The sequence below is a fragment of the Mizuhopecten yessoensis genome, unplaced genomic scaffold (genome assembly GCF_002113885.1).
Source record: "Mizuhopecten yessoensis strain PY_sf001 unplaced genomic scaffold, ASM211388v2 scaffold716345, whole genome shotgun sequence".
Classification (NCBI taxonomy): Eukaryota; Metazoa; Mollusca; class Bivalvia; order Pectinida; family Pectinidae; genus Mizuhopecten; species Mizuhopecten yessoensis.
This window is the reverse complement of record NW_018480070.1, coordinates 640,588-655,957: the sequence shown is the minus strand read 5'-3', so window position 1 is coordinate 655,957 and position 15,370 is coordinate 640,588. Positions and strand designations below refer to the sequence as shown.

The window sequence follows — 15,370 nt, the reverse complement described above, 5'->3', positions numbered from 1 at the left end:
TCTGGTAGAGATCCGGAAAAAGTGAAACAGAGTGGCAGAGTTTTTTTCCATTGGATTTTATGTTAATTTACTTACATTATTTTTTCCAGTAATGCTTGCGTGACTTTGTTTGATATCTAATTCTGATAAAGCTTTACATCCCGTTTGAGAGTTATCCACCAAGTGTCCTCTGGTAATATTTATATTATCCGTGGCTCAGTTGTTGAGATATCAATTTTCATCCCAGCATAAAAGTTGTACTTTGACATCTTCCCCATAGGCACAATGATAAAATTTTGCGATAGAATATGTTTTTGCAAAGTAACCAATCATGGTTAGAATTCTATCAAATGGATAATGATATGAATATCACAAAGAGGAGCCGCGCTAGATAATTCTCTAACTTTGTGCTGAATTTCATCAATTTTTGACTAAAAACGAAGTCAGGAAAATTTAGTTTCCAAAAGTAAATTAAAATAGAATTCAATGGGAAAATGACGTAACGTGGATGAGTTATGCAACATCGCTGTATATATGTAATTTAAAGTATGCTTGTATTAGTGGTAATACATTTGACAAAAGCTGTGTATACAGTTAGCTGCGGGAACCGTAGCTTCTATGTCCGATTTTTTCAATTTTAATTTTAAATTAAAAAATAAATCAAAAATCGGACATAGAAGCTACGGTTCCCGCCGCTATGTATACCGTATACAGTATACCTATGACATTCCCAACCATCTTCGTTCTATTGTGCGTTACTTTTCAAGTAGTCCAAAACGACTGAATATCTTCTTTTTGAAATTGTTCAGTTAGATGAGGCGGAAATAAAATAGACAGTCAGTTATATTGGACAATTGTTTCAGTGACACTTGCTTGTTACTCTACCCAAAGTTCAACACTCTTTGAAGAAGGAAGTTGGTTTGATCCTATTTAGTTTGTAGAACATCATTTTTTATGTAATGAAACAATATATGCGTTTAACTTTGGTATACAAGTTATGGTATCTATTCTAAAACAAAATTGGTCAAATATATCTTTTAAATGGAATTCTAACTTCAGTTTTGATCTGCCTATATGTTGCGCATAAACTAAATTTTGCTCATTTACTGTCGGAATGAAAATATTTCTCCCAAAAAATGGTACGAGGCCATTTGCACATTTCTAAACAAGGAACATTATTGTTCCAAAGAATTTTTAATTATTAAATGACTAAAATTACCAAAAAGTGTCAAAACTTACATATAAAACGAATGTAAATAATAAATATGATGTGAACTGTATGACGGTTTAGCTTAAACGCAGCAAGTTTGTGCTTACTGCTGATCGTTCAACAGGAGATGTCCAGGGTGACCCCTCCATGTACAAATTATCTTTTAATTTTACATAGAATGACTCTCTTAATTTTGATATTGACTAAAAATTGCTGAGATATCCAACTGCACTCAAATTCCAGGATTACCCCGCTGTATCGGGTTTCCAATATTTAAAGCTAGGGGCTGGTGAATGGGAGGTAACTCGTATTTATAATAATTACAATTCTGTATCATTCTACGCTCTAAAATCCACATTTCTGTAACTCCGCTATAATTTGCACAGTAAACAAATCAAAGCAACATAGTTTTATTAACACGCATATCAAAGGGATGTGGAATTCCTCCTCCAAAAATGGATGGAAGCATAGTGCGAGCAGGGGGAGGGGGGGGCGGGGGTACGGGAGTGGTTTTCCCCCTCCCGTAAGGGGGGTCTTGGGGGTCTCCCCATGCAAATTTTGTTTTCTAGAACGTCTCAGGAGCCATTTCCCACGTCCTGATGTCTGAGATAATGATATGTTGTAAACTATAATATAGTTTTAAAAAAGGGGCCCCCCTACACATGTATAATACATGTGTAGGGGGGACCGGGGCAAACACGGCCCCTTTTCTTTTTTCAAGACGTTATGGAAGGCATGTACTATCCTGTTGAAATGCATATTTATATATGTCATTTAGAAAAGAAATGTATTGTCTTTCATAAACTAAAATCAAATCGTAAACAAGAACATATTTTGGGAATTATTGGACTTTTTAGGTCGAGAGAGTTGGGGGCCGGACGAGCCCCGCCCTGAGGTAAATCCGGCCCCTACCAGGGCAAGTATGGCATGAAGGATAGAGAAGACAATTTACTAATAAGTGTATGGAATTTCATTCAATTCTGTTGGAAAATAAGTCCAGAACAAATCAGTGAATACAAAGAAAAAAATACTTAATTTTTGCGACGTAAAAATATTATTTTTGTGGTCAATTGGGTGACGTTATCAATAGTGACGTCACTTGGCACAATAACAGTTGCATTCGGGGTGGCCGAATGTGCCCCGGCAAAAGGGGCCGAACGTGCCCCAAATTGATATTTTCATAAAAAAAAACCACTGATTGTCTGTGTCCACTGTGCCATACTCGGAGTCGTTTGCGCCAGGCGTGAGTTTCTCAATTTACTCAATCGAGCAGTTTAGTTCCGCCTGGAACTGTCCATTAATGCAATGGACATTTCTAAACTTCATACATTTTTGTACTAACTATTAACAATGTATCATATCTGAGGAATTACATATGTATACTATATATTCAAAACTTAAACTCCACTTTATAGTATCAGCAAGAAAAAATAACGTCATGAAAACCTATACTTGTCAAAATCATGTACAAGCCCGGGCTTATTGGCTTACATGGTAACTACGCGCCTGTTAACGGACTTGATTATGTCTTGCATGTGTCCGTTTTATTGTAACAGTGAGTGCCCAATATAACGCCAGCTGCAGTAAGCTGTATTCTGAGCACAGTGTGATGTGTTTTATTTGATTAATAACTTATGTTCGTTTGAACTGGTAAATTATAACATAAATAGAATAATCATACTCTTCTTGATAACTCCAAAGCTGAGCTACCAGACAGACAAACTGCGCTAGTGGCGAGAGACATTGCTTGCCGCAAAACAGAAGAACGTCGTGAAACAGGAACAGGATTTTGCCGTAATGACAAATTTAGTGAAAGAACTACACAAGCCCAAACGGTATCTGCCAAGTGCTTATGGTCCTTATATGACAAATCCCGAAGTAATAAAGACAAAGTATATGAAGAGCTTGATTCTCTTATAACAAGCGTGTACAAAACAGACAAACGTATTGTCACTGGTGACTGCAATGCCAGAGTAGGATCTGATCACCAAAAATTCTGTTTTAGCAAAACCGGTAATGAACAATGCAACAGCAGTGGTCTACTTCTGCAAGGTAGCAGCTGTCTTGACCTAATATTTACTTGACCTTATATTTACAAACACAATTACCGTCTAGTCAGTCGTTTGAAGACTCCTGGATATCATCAGTTCACACATTGGCATTTTGGGGGCTACATCATATCAAGGATTACTTGTTTGGTGCAGAATGTTGGATTGATGACCGATTACTTGTCCCGAAGACGACCTTCACAGCAAACATGAGCGCCGACCACAACAGAAAATCATCCTTATTAGAGTATGAACACTTCAAGACTGAAAGTAGAAAATACGACAGACGAAAACTTCGACAGTGACATCTCAACATCAAGCTATCTGACCTCAGATTCGAGACCAATTGTGTTCTATGTCTTCTGGAACAGTTTGGTCACATTACAAGGAAACATCATGACTGGTTTGATGTAAATCAGGAATTTCTTAGAGGAGAAGCACAATCACCACCTAAAGGTAGCGCAGCTTCAGAACCGGTCGAGGAAAAGTCCAAATGGTTTTCATGTACAAGGAAAGTTCTTGGAGTAATACCGGGATACCCACACCACATTTTGTTAAACCCATTGACATTCTTATTGTGGAGGGCAGTGGAAGAGTATTTCCGTGTTCGGATGCAAAGAAAACTTACTAAGTAATAGATACTTCCACGGTGGAATGATGCATCACAAGACATCCCAGTCACCATTTGTGCGATGATCTAGCTAGGGTCTGTTCCTTTATGCGGAACAACCGATTCCTATGTTTTTAAATGTAACATTTTCAGGTATAAATCCTGGCGAACATGCAAAAAGTGTATGCATGCTTTGCAAGACTCTGTCAAGGCTCGCCTTACAGCAGCATCGAATTACTGGGTACGACCATATTTCATGAACGAATAACTCTGGTCCGACCGGTTCAACCGTTTGGATTGCGATAAACGAAAGCGGCCCAAAGATGTAAATCTCCGCTACCATGGCGGTCTTTACAATACAAAACACTAAAGGCCGTCACTAAAGCCATCACCAAATATATAAAACCAGTCTATATGAATGTATGTAGATTAAACAGGCTTAGTAGAGTGTATATAAATAATAAATAATAATTCGAGGTTCTTATATATACCGCTTTATCACAACCTAGTTCGTAGGTCGTCTCAAAGCGGTTCACAAATTATTATCCGTCTTATGGGACCTTTGCACCATCCAATACCTCCCTGGGGAGCATACAGCCGGTGCTGCCATTTCGGCGTTCACAACTAGCATTCAACAATTCTAGTACTGCCGAAGCAAGTACTCATTTACAGCTGAGTAGACTGGAACAAGCGGCGTAAAGTATCTTGCTCAAAGATACAACACAGTGCTGTGTCGTGACTCGAACCCGCAACCTTTCGATCGCGAGCCCGGTGTCCTACCACTAGACTACCGTGCCATTAATAGTAGTCAGAGGTGCGTATGACATGCTAGACTGACCTATATCACTTGTTAGCATTTTTTGTCATTAATGAAACTGCAATATTTAATATTTGGTGACGAGCAAGGAGATGCACTTTAATTCTCGTATTCTAAAACACAAGAAAACGTGTTTTTTAATTAAACAGGCATTATGGGATAAGTATGAAATTTTCATAAATTAAATATCATCAAATAACTAATGTCTATGCCAAGCTGCATGCTTATCCCAACATGCCTTTTATGTACAATCAGCGCATAAACAATGGGAATAGGCAGAACAATTGATGAACACAATGAAATGGGTTAACTGTTACGATTAAAACAGTTACAAGTTGTAAGAAAACAAATCAGGATCTGGAACTGACTTAAGCCACAGGTGTTGAGCACATATTATATGATCGTATATATAATATACAATATTAATTATTGATAGCTTGTACTTATAGCATATAAAGGGCGTCCGGCACCTTATAAATTACTTAAGAATGAGAGATATTTGAAATGGCCAAATTTGAAATGTGTCCAGAAGCCATAACTCAGTACAAAACAAAATGTAAAACGTCCTCATGTGTCGTTCCGTGTGTTGTGTAACAAAAAGGAAAGTGTGTAGTTACTATGTATTTTATTTAAGTATACTCAAATGATAAAAATTGTAAATTTCAATTCCAAATATAGATTTGAAAGGAAATAATTGAGAAAACAAAACGCCTTTTCATCTTAAAATTAGATTAAAGAACCCCCTGACCTAATCTTCCGAAGGGCCGCGGTGGCCAAGTGGTTAAGGCGTCTGACATTCTGCTACCACTAGCCCTCCACCATTGGCTAGCGGGTTCGAGACCAGGTACTGGCAGTAGGTCTGTGGTTTTTCTCCGGGAACTTCGCCTTTCCTCCACCACCACCAAAACCAAAACGTCTTTAAATGACCATAGCTGTTAATACGACTTAAAACACAAACAAACCAAACCAAACGTCATCGTCCGTTTTATATAAACAATCTTAAGGTCATAGGAGTGTATTGCTAAACGGAAATAGGAAGTACATCCCTAGTTGAAAATCCAATGTAGGGAGACAGTATCACAACTATCTATATATTTTTTTTGTGGCAGAAAATGTTCTTTACTTCAAAGCAATATATCTACAAAATTTGAATAAATTCTACTGAGAAATGGCGACAATCCTATTACCTTAAAGTGACGATTGAATTTCTGTCATTTTTCAGCCTTTTAGACATGCCTGTTTAATTGACACACATTTTTTCAAACACAGAAATGGTATTATTTTGGTTGTTTTAACTCATTTTGAAAACAGCAAATTATTCTTGTGATTTACTCTACCCATTTTGGTACCCCAAAACCCCACTTTCGGTTAAACTTTCGCCTTATTTTTTGCGCATTTAATACAATAGGACATCTTCGAACATATTTAGGAGGTGCCTTATAGACACTCATCCTTTAGGAAAGTTCATCGGAGTCTATATTATTACGAAATTTTAATCATGACTGTATCTTGTAACTTATAGATATATATAATTTCAGTTATAGAGCTCGAATTCCTTTTCATAATAGTTTGACCCAAGTGTTTTTACTTACAGTTTGTTGTGAAGTGAGTAACCACGTATATAATTTCCCCAACAGGATTTTTTTACGTTGATAAATATGGATTCTTTGTGTACAATTACTTAATACCAGGCAAAACAAGGAAATATTTAACTTACGATGACACATGCCCGGAAGTAGCCCTTATCGACTTAGATGTTGCTCCATTATTCAACGCACGGCGGTGATCCTCTGTGGTGATATTGACACACAGCCATAATTATTATCACCAACTGACTTGGTTCTGTATTACCATGGGTAAGTAAATTTACACCTATAATAGCTTATATCATTTATCATATACCATTTTATATATAATTGTAATCATCATTATGATTAATGTACCGTAAAAAAACAGCAATTAATTGACAATTCGTTTTTAAGTTCCTTCTCCAATGTATAACTATCGGTCCAACCATGTAAATAATCCCACAAAAACTCAATGAGTACATTATTTGTATGTGTATAGGTCTTTCCTTGAATGTTTAGCCGTCCTTAGAGTAATTTTCTTGAGACAAGATAAAGAATTAACGCGATTGGGTCGTTGTTCTATCGCAGATTAGAACATGATCCGTACTCATTGCAAAAGAATGGCGATATAATGTTATATAATGTAATTTAAAATCTTGTTCGAAAAAAAAGTGTGATATTTGATTTTTTTTATAACGAAATACAAGAAAATTATACATGACACTGTCTGATCAGCTTCCAGACATAACTGGGAATGTAGCAACTGTCAAGGCATCAACGGTGAACGTGACGTCAACTGCGACGTATGTGGTCACAAACGCCAACACATAAAGGGCGGTGGGCATAACCAACCCAGGAAGTCAAGTGGTGGACTGGGAGAAAATAGGGCGAAGTACGACTGGGAAAGCGTGGGTCGGAGAGAAAACCCGCAATGCGGAAATGGACCACGTGACGGATATGGTAGGTCTAGACTAAAACCAATTTTTCCCAGGGTTCCTTTCCTTTATTTCGGAGAGTAACATAAGGAACACTAGCCCTATTTGGTGAGAATTGTAATAACTACTACACTACGAACCCATTTCTGTAATACCTGTGTCCAGACGGTCGACCACATAGTGGTTCCCTTCGATGCATTCAGTAGAGCACAAGAGGTGTAATCTGTAGTGACGGGTTCGACTCTCGATTCGAAGCGGACTCACTTGGTAAGCCCTTGACTATACTGAGTTATCTGTAGATCACTTGGGAAGGTAACAGCGTAGGGATATGGGTAGCGTGTATGATGTTCTCCCACAAGTATGATACTATCCCTGAGGACTCGAAATCGAGGTAAGAACACGTGTATGTGAGTCACAATGGTGAACCCCTATAATCGAGTGTTACTTACCTGGCTAATAGGAAAGTCCACGACACTCAATTGGTAGACCATAGGTGGTGGGCACGTCTATCAAAAAAAAAAAAAAAATATATATATAAAACTAGTTTTTTTTTTTTTTTGATAGACGTGCCCACCACCTATGGGTAGACCACTGGACTTGGGGTCTGTTGTTTCGGGTTCGACTGTGGATCCGGGTTTGACTCCTAGGTAGCGGAGATAATTGGTTTTGTTACACCTCAAGTGAATTTCTAGCTATTTGATTGGTTGGGAGAAAATTAAACAAAAATCTCTGTCACCCTCCGAAAATACATTGGTTTTAAGGGGCGCGGGTGATATTGCCATGAGACAGTGAAAAATATCACATGCGCGAAAAATGTGCGTTCACCGCTTTGTTTCCCCACCGTGATGGTCACAAGAACGTTTGACGGCAAGAACCAATTTTATCAAGCGCCGATGCGATAGTGATTGTAAACAGCAGACTATCAACAAACAAGATGTCATTATCGAGGTTTGCTGCCATTTCTGAGCTACAAAGACTTTTGGTGTAACAAAATAGATATGACATTCATTAGCAGGTGACAGGGAATATTGTGAACCCGAGAAAACCATTGTCACCCCAGGCGAAGCCGAGGGGGACAATGGGTGTTTGAGGGTTTACAATATTCACTGTCACCTGCTAATGAATGTCATATTTATATAATATATAAATTACATGTACACATACTCAGTATCTTCACCATCAGCCTTTTGGGGTTTCGAGCATATTTTACGGACAATTATACATCGTCGCTTAATCAGGGGTAGCTATGGTAACGACTCGGCATGCTCTGCAATGGATGGAATTCGATGCAGGCCTATATTTGCATATTGGAAATGGATCAAAATTCTTCATAAGCGAAAATAGCGTTTATCCATTTGAACAACAAGCTGTTATATATATATATATATATATATATATATATATATAGTACTAGTACTGTTACGTGACCGATACAGATCTAGACGTTGAATACTAGGTTCTACGTAGATATTTCTTCAATTAAATGTATTACAAGAGTTTTTTAATGTTGTAAGGGGGGTTACAACACCCACGTATGATAAATAAACACATGTCTGATTTATAACTGTTTCATGTTTTTTTTCACAGACGACCAGGCCGGGGCCAAGTGGAAGTGTAAAGAATGTACGTACTTCAATACCGCCAGCTCCCCAAAGTGTAAGATGTGTCGGAGAGGGTCGCGTTCGAATGAACCGGTGACATGTCCCTCCGGACCAGCACGTGTTGACAGGAATGGATACTCGCATCCAAAAAGGTCCTCTCCACCACCCGTCAGAAATGACGTAACTTCATCTTATGACAAACCACGTGACCGGCCTTCAACACGTGGTACTGGCTACGACAGGAGCAGAGGACGACCACGGGACGGCAGACGTAAGCTTACATTGTTGAATTAACACAGTTTTGACCCACACTAATGACTTAGTATGTAAATAAAAGGTGTAAGAAGGGTTTCTGAGCCAATTTCCTTATCAGACTTTTGGCTACACATGTTTTGTGATATGAAGTTAGCATTGAATGTGAATCGCTACTATATACTATCCCTATCAAAGCCAGTCGGTGTTCATAGGACTATAAACTGTCAACCGGGATTTACTATAAAATAGTCAAATGTGTCTATTTTTAAGCTTCTTTTTGGAAGGACCAATTAAGTCTATGCCGTGTAATGACGTCCGTGGTCAACTTTTCCTTCACATTTTACATCATATAACTTTCCGGACCTTTTTATAACATGAACCTTTTTTTAGATAATATAACTCACCAATACAGCAGTCTAACATGTACGTGTTTCAAGGGTGCTTCTATCTTAGAACAAATTACACGTTTCTTCTGATGCGTCCTATAATAATATGACAAAAAAACATCATATTAGGCTTAAGTTAATTGTTTATTGACATATAAACGTTCCATTGTTTTCCAGAATCGCTGGCCGGTAGACACCAGTCTCCACGATCAAGGAGAAGACAAATCCATAAACCGATGTATGAAGACTGTGTCGATAGCAGAGAACGACGACTGGTTCTACTGGGCAAGACCGGATGTGGAAAAAGTGCGACAGGGAACAGTATTTTGAGCGGCGATTTTTTTCGGTCAATGGTTTCCGGAGCTTCCGTTACACAATCTTGTCGGCGAGGCGTGGTCCAGAGAAACGGTAAAGAGATCCACGTCGTTGACACCCCAGGCGTGTTCGATACAGAGGTCGACAACGACAATACCACTAAGGAGATCGTCAAGTGTGTAGGAATTACGGCTCCCGGACCACATGCCTTCCTGCTCATCGTCCGCATCGGGCGCTTCACGGCCGAGGAGCGGGACTCGGTAGAACTTTTCATTGAACATTTTGGCAGATCGGTGGAGAAATACATGATAGTCTTGTTTACTGGCATGGACGACCTTAACGACGAGCGCATGACACTCGACGACCATCTGAGGAGGATCCCATCATCGCTGGTCAGCATCCTCGAGCGGTGTGGTGGGCGGTGTGTCGGGTTCAACAACAAAGGAACGGCACGAGAGATTTCGCGCCAGGTCGACGAACTGATGGAGATGGTTGAAGATTTATTTAAGCACAACAATGGTCGGTACTACACAAACACCATGTACATGGAGGCAGAGAATGTTATAAGGACGAGAGAAGCGGAAATAAGAAGTATGGCAGAGGTAAACAGACGTCGTGAACGTGAAGAACTTGAAGACGATAATGAGAGGCACTACGGGCATGAGCTGAAGAAACAGGAGGAACAGCAGTATGAATTGAGAAGGGCACTGCAAGAAACGGAATCCAGAACAGGTCAAGAAGACAGTAAAAGGCGGATACGGACAGAGGAAATCGATGCAGACATCAAATCGATCCATAAGAAGATAGATCAGGAACGACAAGCCGGTGGCAAGGTAAGCAGACATTTGCAAAACAGATTATCAGACTTGAAGAGGGAGCGCAACAGAATCGAAGGGATGGAGGGAAATGCCAGAAAGATGCAAGCTGAGGTGAAATCGCTGCGAGAAAAGTTAAAAAACGTGGAGCAGAAGGTGTCGAAAACAAGACGAGAACAGAACGACGACAAGGAAAGACGACTGAAGGAACTCGAGAAAAAGCACGTTGCATCAGAGAATAATACAAGGGAGGTGGTACGGAAGGAGGTGGAAAAAGGGGAAACAAACATCGGGAGCCAGCTCCTCAACACGGTCATCGGTCTAGGCAAGATGGTGTGGAAAGGCCTTACAAAGCTCTTCTAGATATGCATCAAAAAACATTTCTAGATAAACCACGACAAAAATTTCAAGACAGACTTCAGAAATGCAATTTTTGTTCAGATCGCAATTAATGTTTCTAGACAACCAAACTTAACAGTCCTAGACAGATCTCACTATACACTTCCTTTTAGAAGTGGCCTCGACAGATCTCCCTACAACCCTTCTAGATATACAACTTGGAAATGCCCGACAGCCTTACAAGATAGTACTGAACATCGAAATTCAACAAAAAATGTTCTTGCTGTGGATGACGGATGTGCCAGGGCCAAAATAATGAAAACTAGAGTCCGAAACTACCGATGTTAATCATTCTAAAATTGGCTAAATTGTTCATGCTGTCAATACATACACATAGATTACAGTTTTGATGTGGAGCTTAGGGATTAAAAAACAACAGAATCAGCAACGAAGTCCTCATTCGTCTACTGTGATCATTAATTCCGGAATGAATAAGTATTGGTGTGGTTGCTGAAATAACATGTTAGTTGTTGGGTTTTTCTTTACAAAGATATATTTTTAAGAGGTCACTTTTCAAGGACAAAGAAAGTTGGAGAAAAACACATATCGTTCATAGTCTTGGAGCCTATTTTGATACTTTGAATGCGGAATAAATGATCGTACAAATAACTCTCTGGATTAAGTCTTGGTGTGGTGTGGTATCTATAAAATAACCTGTTAGTTTTTTTTAACAAATATACATTTTTCAGAGGTCATTTTTCATGGACATAGAAAGTTCGCGAAGAGTACATCGTGCATTTGCTGAACTTTGATAGCCAACCACTTAAACGAAACGTGCAGGCTGGTCATTCGATGAAGGTTTTTTACTAATGTTACTGTTAAGATGATTTTGAAACAGGACATATTATTAGTTTCGTGTGGTAGAATTTACAAGTGTAAAAGGATATTGAGATAAGTATTTCGTGATCGTCAGTTACGGCATGTGTACTTCCTTCACCAACGAACCCGTTAACTTTGTCCCTGGATATGGTATCCTTGTAAATGTTTATAAAACGTATTGATGATCGTTTGCTTTGCAATGGTTAGCATGCACTGATGAAAGATTGTTTTGTTTAAGTTGCCATGTCCTGATAAATGCTGTACGAGTTGACGTACATTCAGGGAACTATAAATGTCATGATATCCTTGGCTTTGGTGTATAATGAACGACAACTCTAGGTAAAAAAAAGTTGTTCTAATTCAGAATAACTATATACTAATTCAAAATATATCATAAAAAACTGTGCTAAATGAAAATATTTCTTAAGATATCTGACATTCTGCTACCACTAGCCCTCCGCCAATGGGCCGCGGGTTCGAGACTTACGTAGGGCAGTCGTGCGAATCGCCAGGTACTGGCCGTAGGTCGGTGGTTTTTCTCCGGGAACTCCGGTTTTCCTCCACCACCAAAACCTGGCACTTCCTTAAATGACCATAGCTGGTAGTAGGACGTAAAATACAAACAAACAAACAATCTTTTATAAAGTAGTGTACATGGTACACGTGTTATATAACACAGGGACATGAGAATTTGTTACAGCAGCTGTATATGTTTGGACCAGAAAATTGATGTGTTCAGAGATAATATTATATTATACGTTTGAAGGGTTAAACACGTAACTTTTTGTCCAATCATAGCTGGCGTAACAAATCTGCAGGTCCCTTATATTTTGTTCACATTTAAGCAATGCAATTTCGATAAACATAAAAATCCCATTTGGGCAGACAGTAAGTGAGCTAGCATTTAGTTTCTTTGTATGGTACAGTGTATAGGAAATATATATTTTCAAATTTAGGGGTTCTCAGCGTTCACCTTGCTCCAATCTGTACTGTATATTCATTTTATATTTCCGTTAATTAGCCATGTGAGTAACAATTAGACAGAGGTTGTATTTTTCACAATTCTGGCACTTGTCTTTTGTTTTTAAAGCACTTGTGGGTGTTTATGAAACGTCCAAAACATCTTCGAATCTATGATGGTTTTATATCTAGTGGATTTGATGGAAGGTAGTTTGAACTGAGAAAAGCAGACTTGCGAAGATGAATTATATGTATACCTTGTACGGTCCATTTCATTATGAATATGTTTTGGTTTTGTTTTCAATTAAATACTTTTAATGTTAAGGCGAAGAAACGCAATAAAGTTTATAATGAAATGGTTATTGTGTGACAGTGTTTGACTTGGTTACATATTGTAAAGTTAAATGCAATCCCTATCGTGTTGTTGATCCATTCATGTCTCATTTGTCAAGAGAAACTATACTCTTGTTCTCTACCTCATTCATGTAAAGCAGTAATATACATTGTATGAAATAGTTCAAAAACTAATTTCTGGTATGGCCATGTCAACATGCTTTTCATACACGGATGGAAAAGTTATTAAAATGTCGACAACGAGATTTTCAAACTTTTATACTGAACAATTTTTCATAGCTGAATATATTTCGTTAACCATTTTTGGAAATTAATCGATTTCTCCGTTCCGTCAAAAACATTTAAAGAGAAAATAGTCAGTTATGTTTGACCACTGCAGTGTTTGTGGGCTCATATATTAATTAACCTCGTCGCTGTTCTCCTAATTGTCGATATTACAGTTTTAGAGTTATCTCCCCTGGACTAAGGTGGTCTGATAAGTTGATGCGTCTGAACTACAATTAAACCCCACATGGAGTATTTTCTCTCTCTCAAAAACTGACTGACACTGTATTTTTTTTTTACCAAAAATCGATCTAAACCCCCAAAACGTGTAGATCCAAATATAGCTGTAACAAATTAGCAGGTCCCTGTGATATGGGATACGTATTGCATTCTTATTCTCATAAAACAGGAACGGAAATGTCTCCAAATCACTCTCACAATCTCACAAAGAGACACAGGGGATATGTCTCACATATACAGTTAATATGTTCTCACAAACAGCTAAGGAGAATAAATAAACAAGATAGTATACATGTGTTTTCCAATCATTCTCACATACAGATTTACTGAAAAAATACGAAGGAATATACATTCATTATGTATATCCCAATCATTTTCATATACAGATACGGGGGATGTCTCAAAACTAGATGCAGATATCTCCCAACGATTCTCACAAACAAATACATCTACCAATATAAATGTAGTGTGGGTATAAATAGCACAACTTGTTTAGTCACGCAATCAGCAAAAGGAAGATATTTCACAATCTTCCTCAAAAACAGGTATGAGAATGGTTTCACAAATAGAAACAGGAACTGTTTCATATCTATCAGTATTTCTTACAAACTAATACAGGGGATGTCTCACAACCAATCTTACAAAGTGATATAGGGGTGGTCTTACAATTACAGTGTACATCTCACAACCATTTTAACAAACTAATCCAGGGGATATCTCACAATCATCCTTTCAAAATAATATAGGTGTGGTCTCACAATCAGATCCATGGGATCTTATAAATGGATACAGCATATATCTCACAACCATTATAACAAACTGAAACGGGGGATGTCTCACAACCATTCTAACAAACAGATGCAGGTGTGGTCTCACTGTCAGATACATGGGTGTTTTATTAACATTCTTATGAACTGAGACAGTGTATCCTTACATACTGATACAGCGGATGTCTCATAATCATTCTTACAAACTAATACAGGGATGGTCTCATAATAATTCTTACAAACTGATCACAACCATTATCACAAATTGATATAAGGGATTTCTCATAACCATTCTCACACAAATACACCACAGGATTTGTCTCACAATCATTCTCACAAACTGATATTGGGGATGTCTCAAAACAGTTCTTACCAGCTGATACAGGGGTTGTCTCACAACCATTCTCACAAATTGATACAGGGGATTTCTCATAACAATTTTCACAAAACTACACAGGGGTTGTCTCACAATCATTCTTCGAAATTGAAAGAAGGGTTGTCTCACAATCATTCTTACAAACTGAGAGGGCTTATCTTACAACCATTCTCACTAACTGATACAGGGAATGTCTCACAACCATTCTTACAAACTAATGTAGGGATTGTCTCACAATCATTCTCACAAACTGTTCCAGGAAAGGTCTCACAAACTGATATAGATGTCAGGTAGGTGTCTCCAACTGTTCTCACAAACCGGTACACATTTCCAGGACATGTAACACAACTTTATTGCATCTTGCATCCAAACAAGATTACCTAACAGGGATTGAAGTGCAAATTAACACATGAACAAACATTTTGTAACTATATAAAAACATCATTTGATACTTAAGCGCGTTGCAAGATCGTTTTTCTCACTTTTAATTGAAGAGACCCAAATCGTACATATGTTTTGGGTCATCAGATGTTTGTTTATGTTTTGATAATTTGCAGTTTAATCCATAACAGGTAATCTTTTTGAATACAAAAGGCAAAGAAGTTGAATTGTAACACAATAAATTGTCCTTGATTATAACAAACAAAATATG

At 38.1% G+C, this 15,370-nt stretch overlaps 1 protein-coding gene across 1 annotated transcript; it reads left to right on the top strand.

Moving 5' to 3' along the window:
- The first annotated feature begins 6,406 nt into the window (after positions 1-6,406).
- Positions 6,407-13,096, top strand: LOC110443425 (GTPase IMAP family member 4-like). The gene is made up of 4 exons (XM_021487646.1): positions 6,407-6,520; positions 6,968-7,192; positions 8,755-9,039; positions 9,587-13,096. Exons 1-4 carry the CDS (start codon positions 6,517-6,519, stop codon positions 10,900-10,902), a joined length of 1,830 nt encoding a protein of 609 aa, XP_021343321.1. The 5' UTR covers positions 6,407-6,516; the 3' UTR covers positions 10,903-13,096.
- The last annotated feature ends 2,274 nt before the right edge of the window (positions 13,097-15,370 follow it).

What these genes read in the sequence shown, in the direction of transcription:
- LOC110443425 (XM_021487646.1), top strand. An exon ending in TGGACCACGTGACGGATATG is followed by an intron (nt 7,193 to 8,754) that starts GTAGGTCTAGAC and finishes TTTTTTTCACAG; the next exon opens with ACGACCAGGCCGGGGCCAAG. An exon ending in ACGACCACGGGACGGCAGAC is followed by an intron (nt 9,040 to 9,586) that starts GTAAGCTTACAT and finishes ATTGTTTTCCAG; the next exon opens with AATCGCTGGCCGGTAGACAC.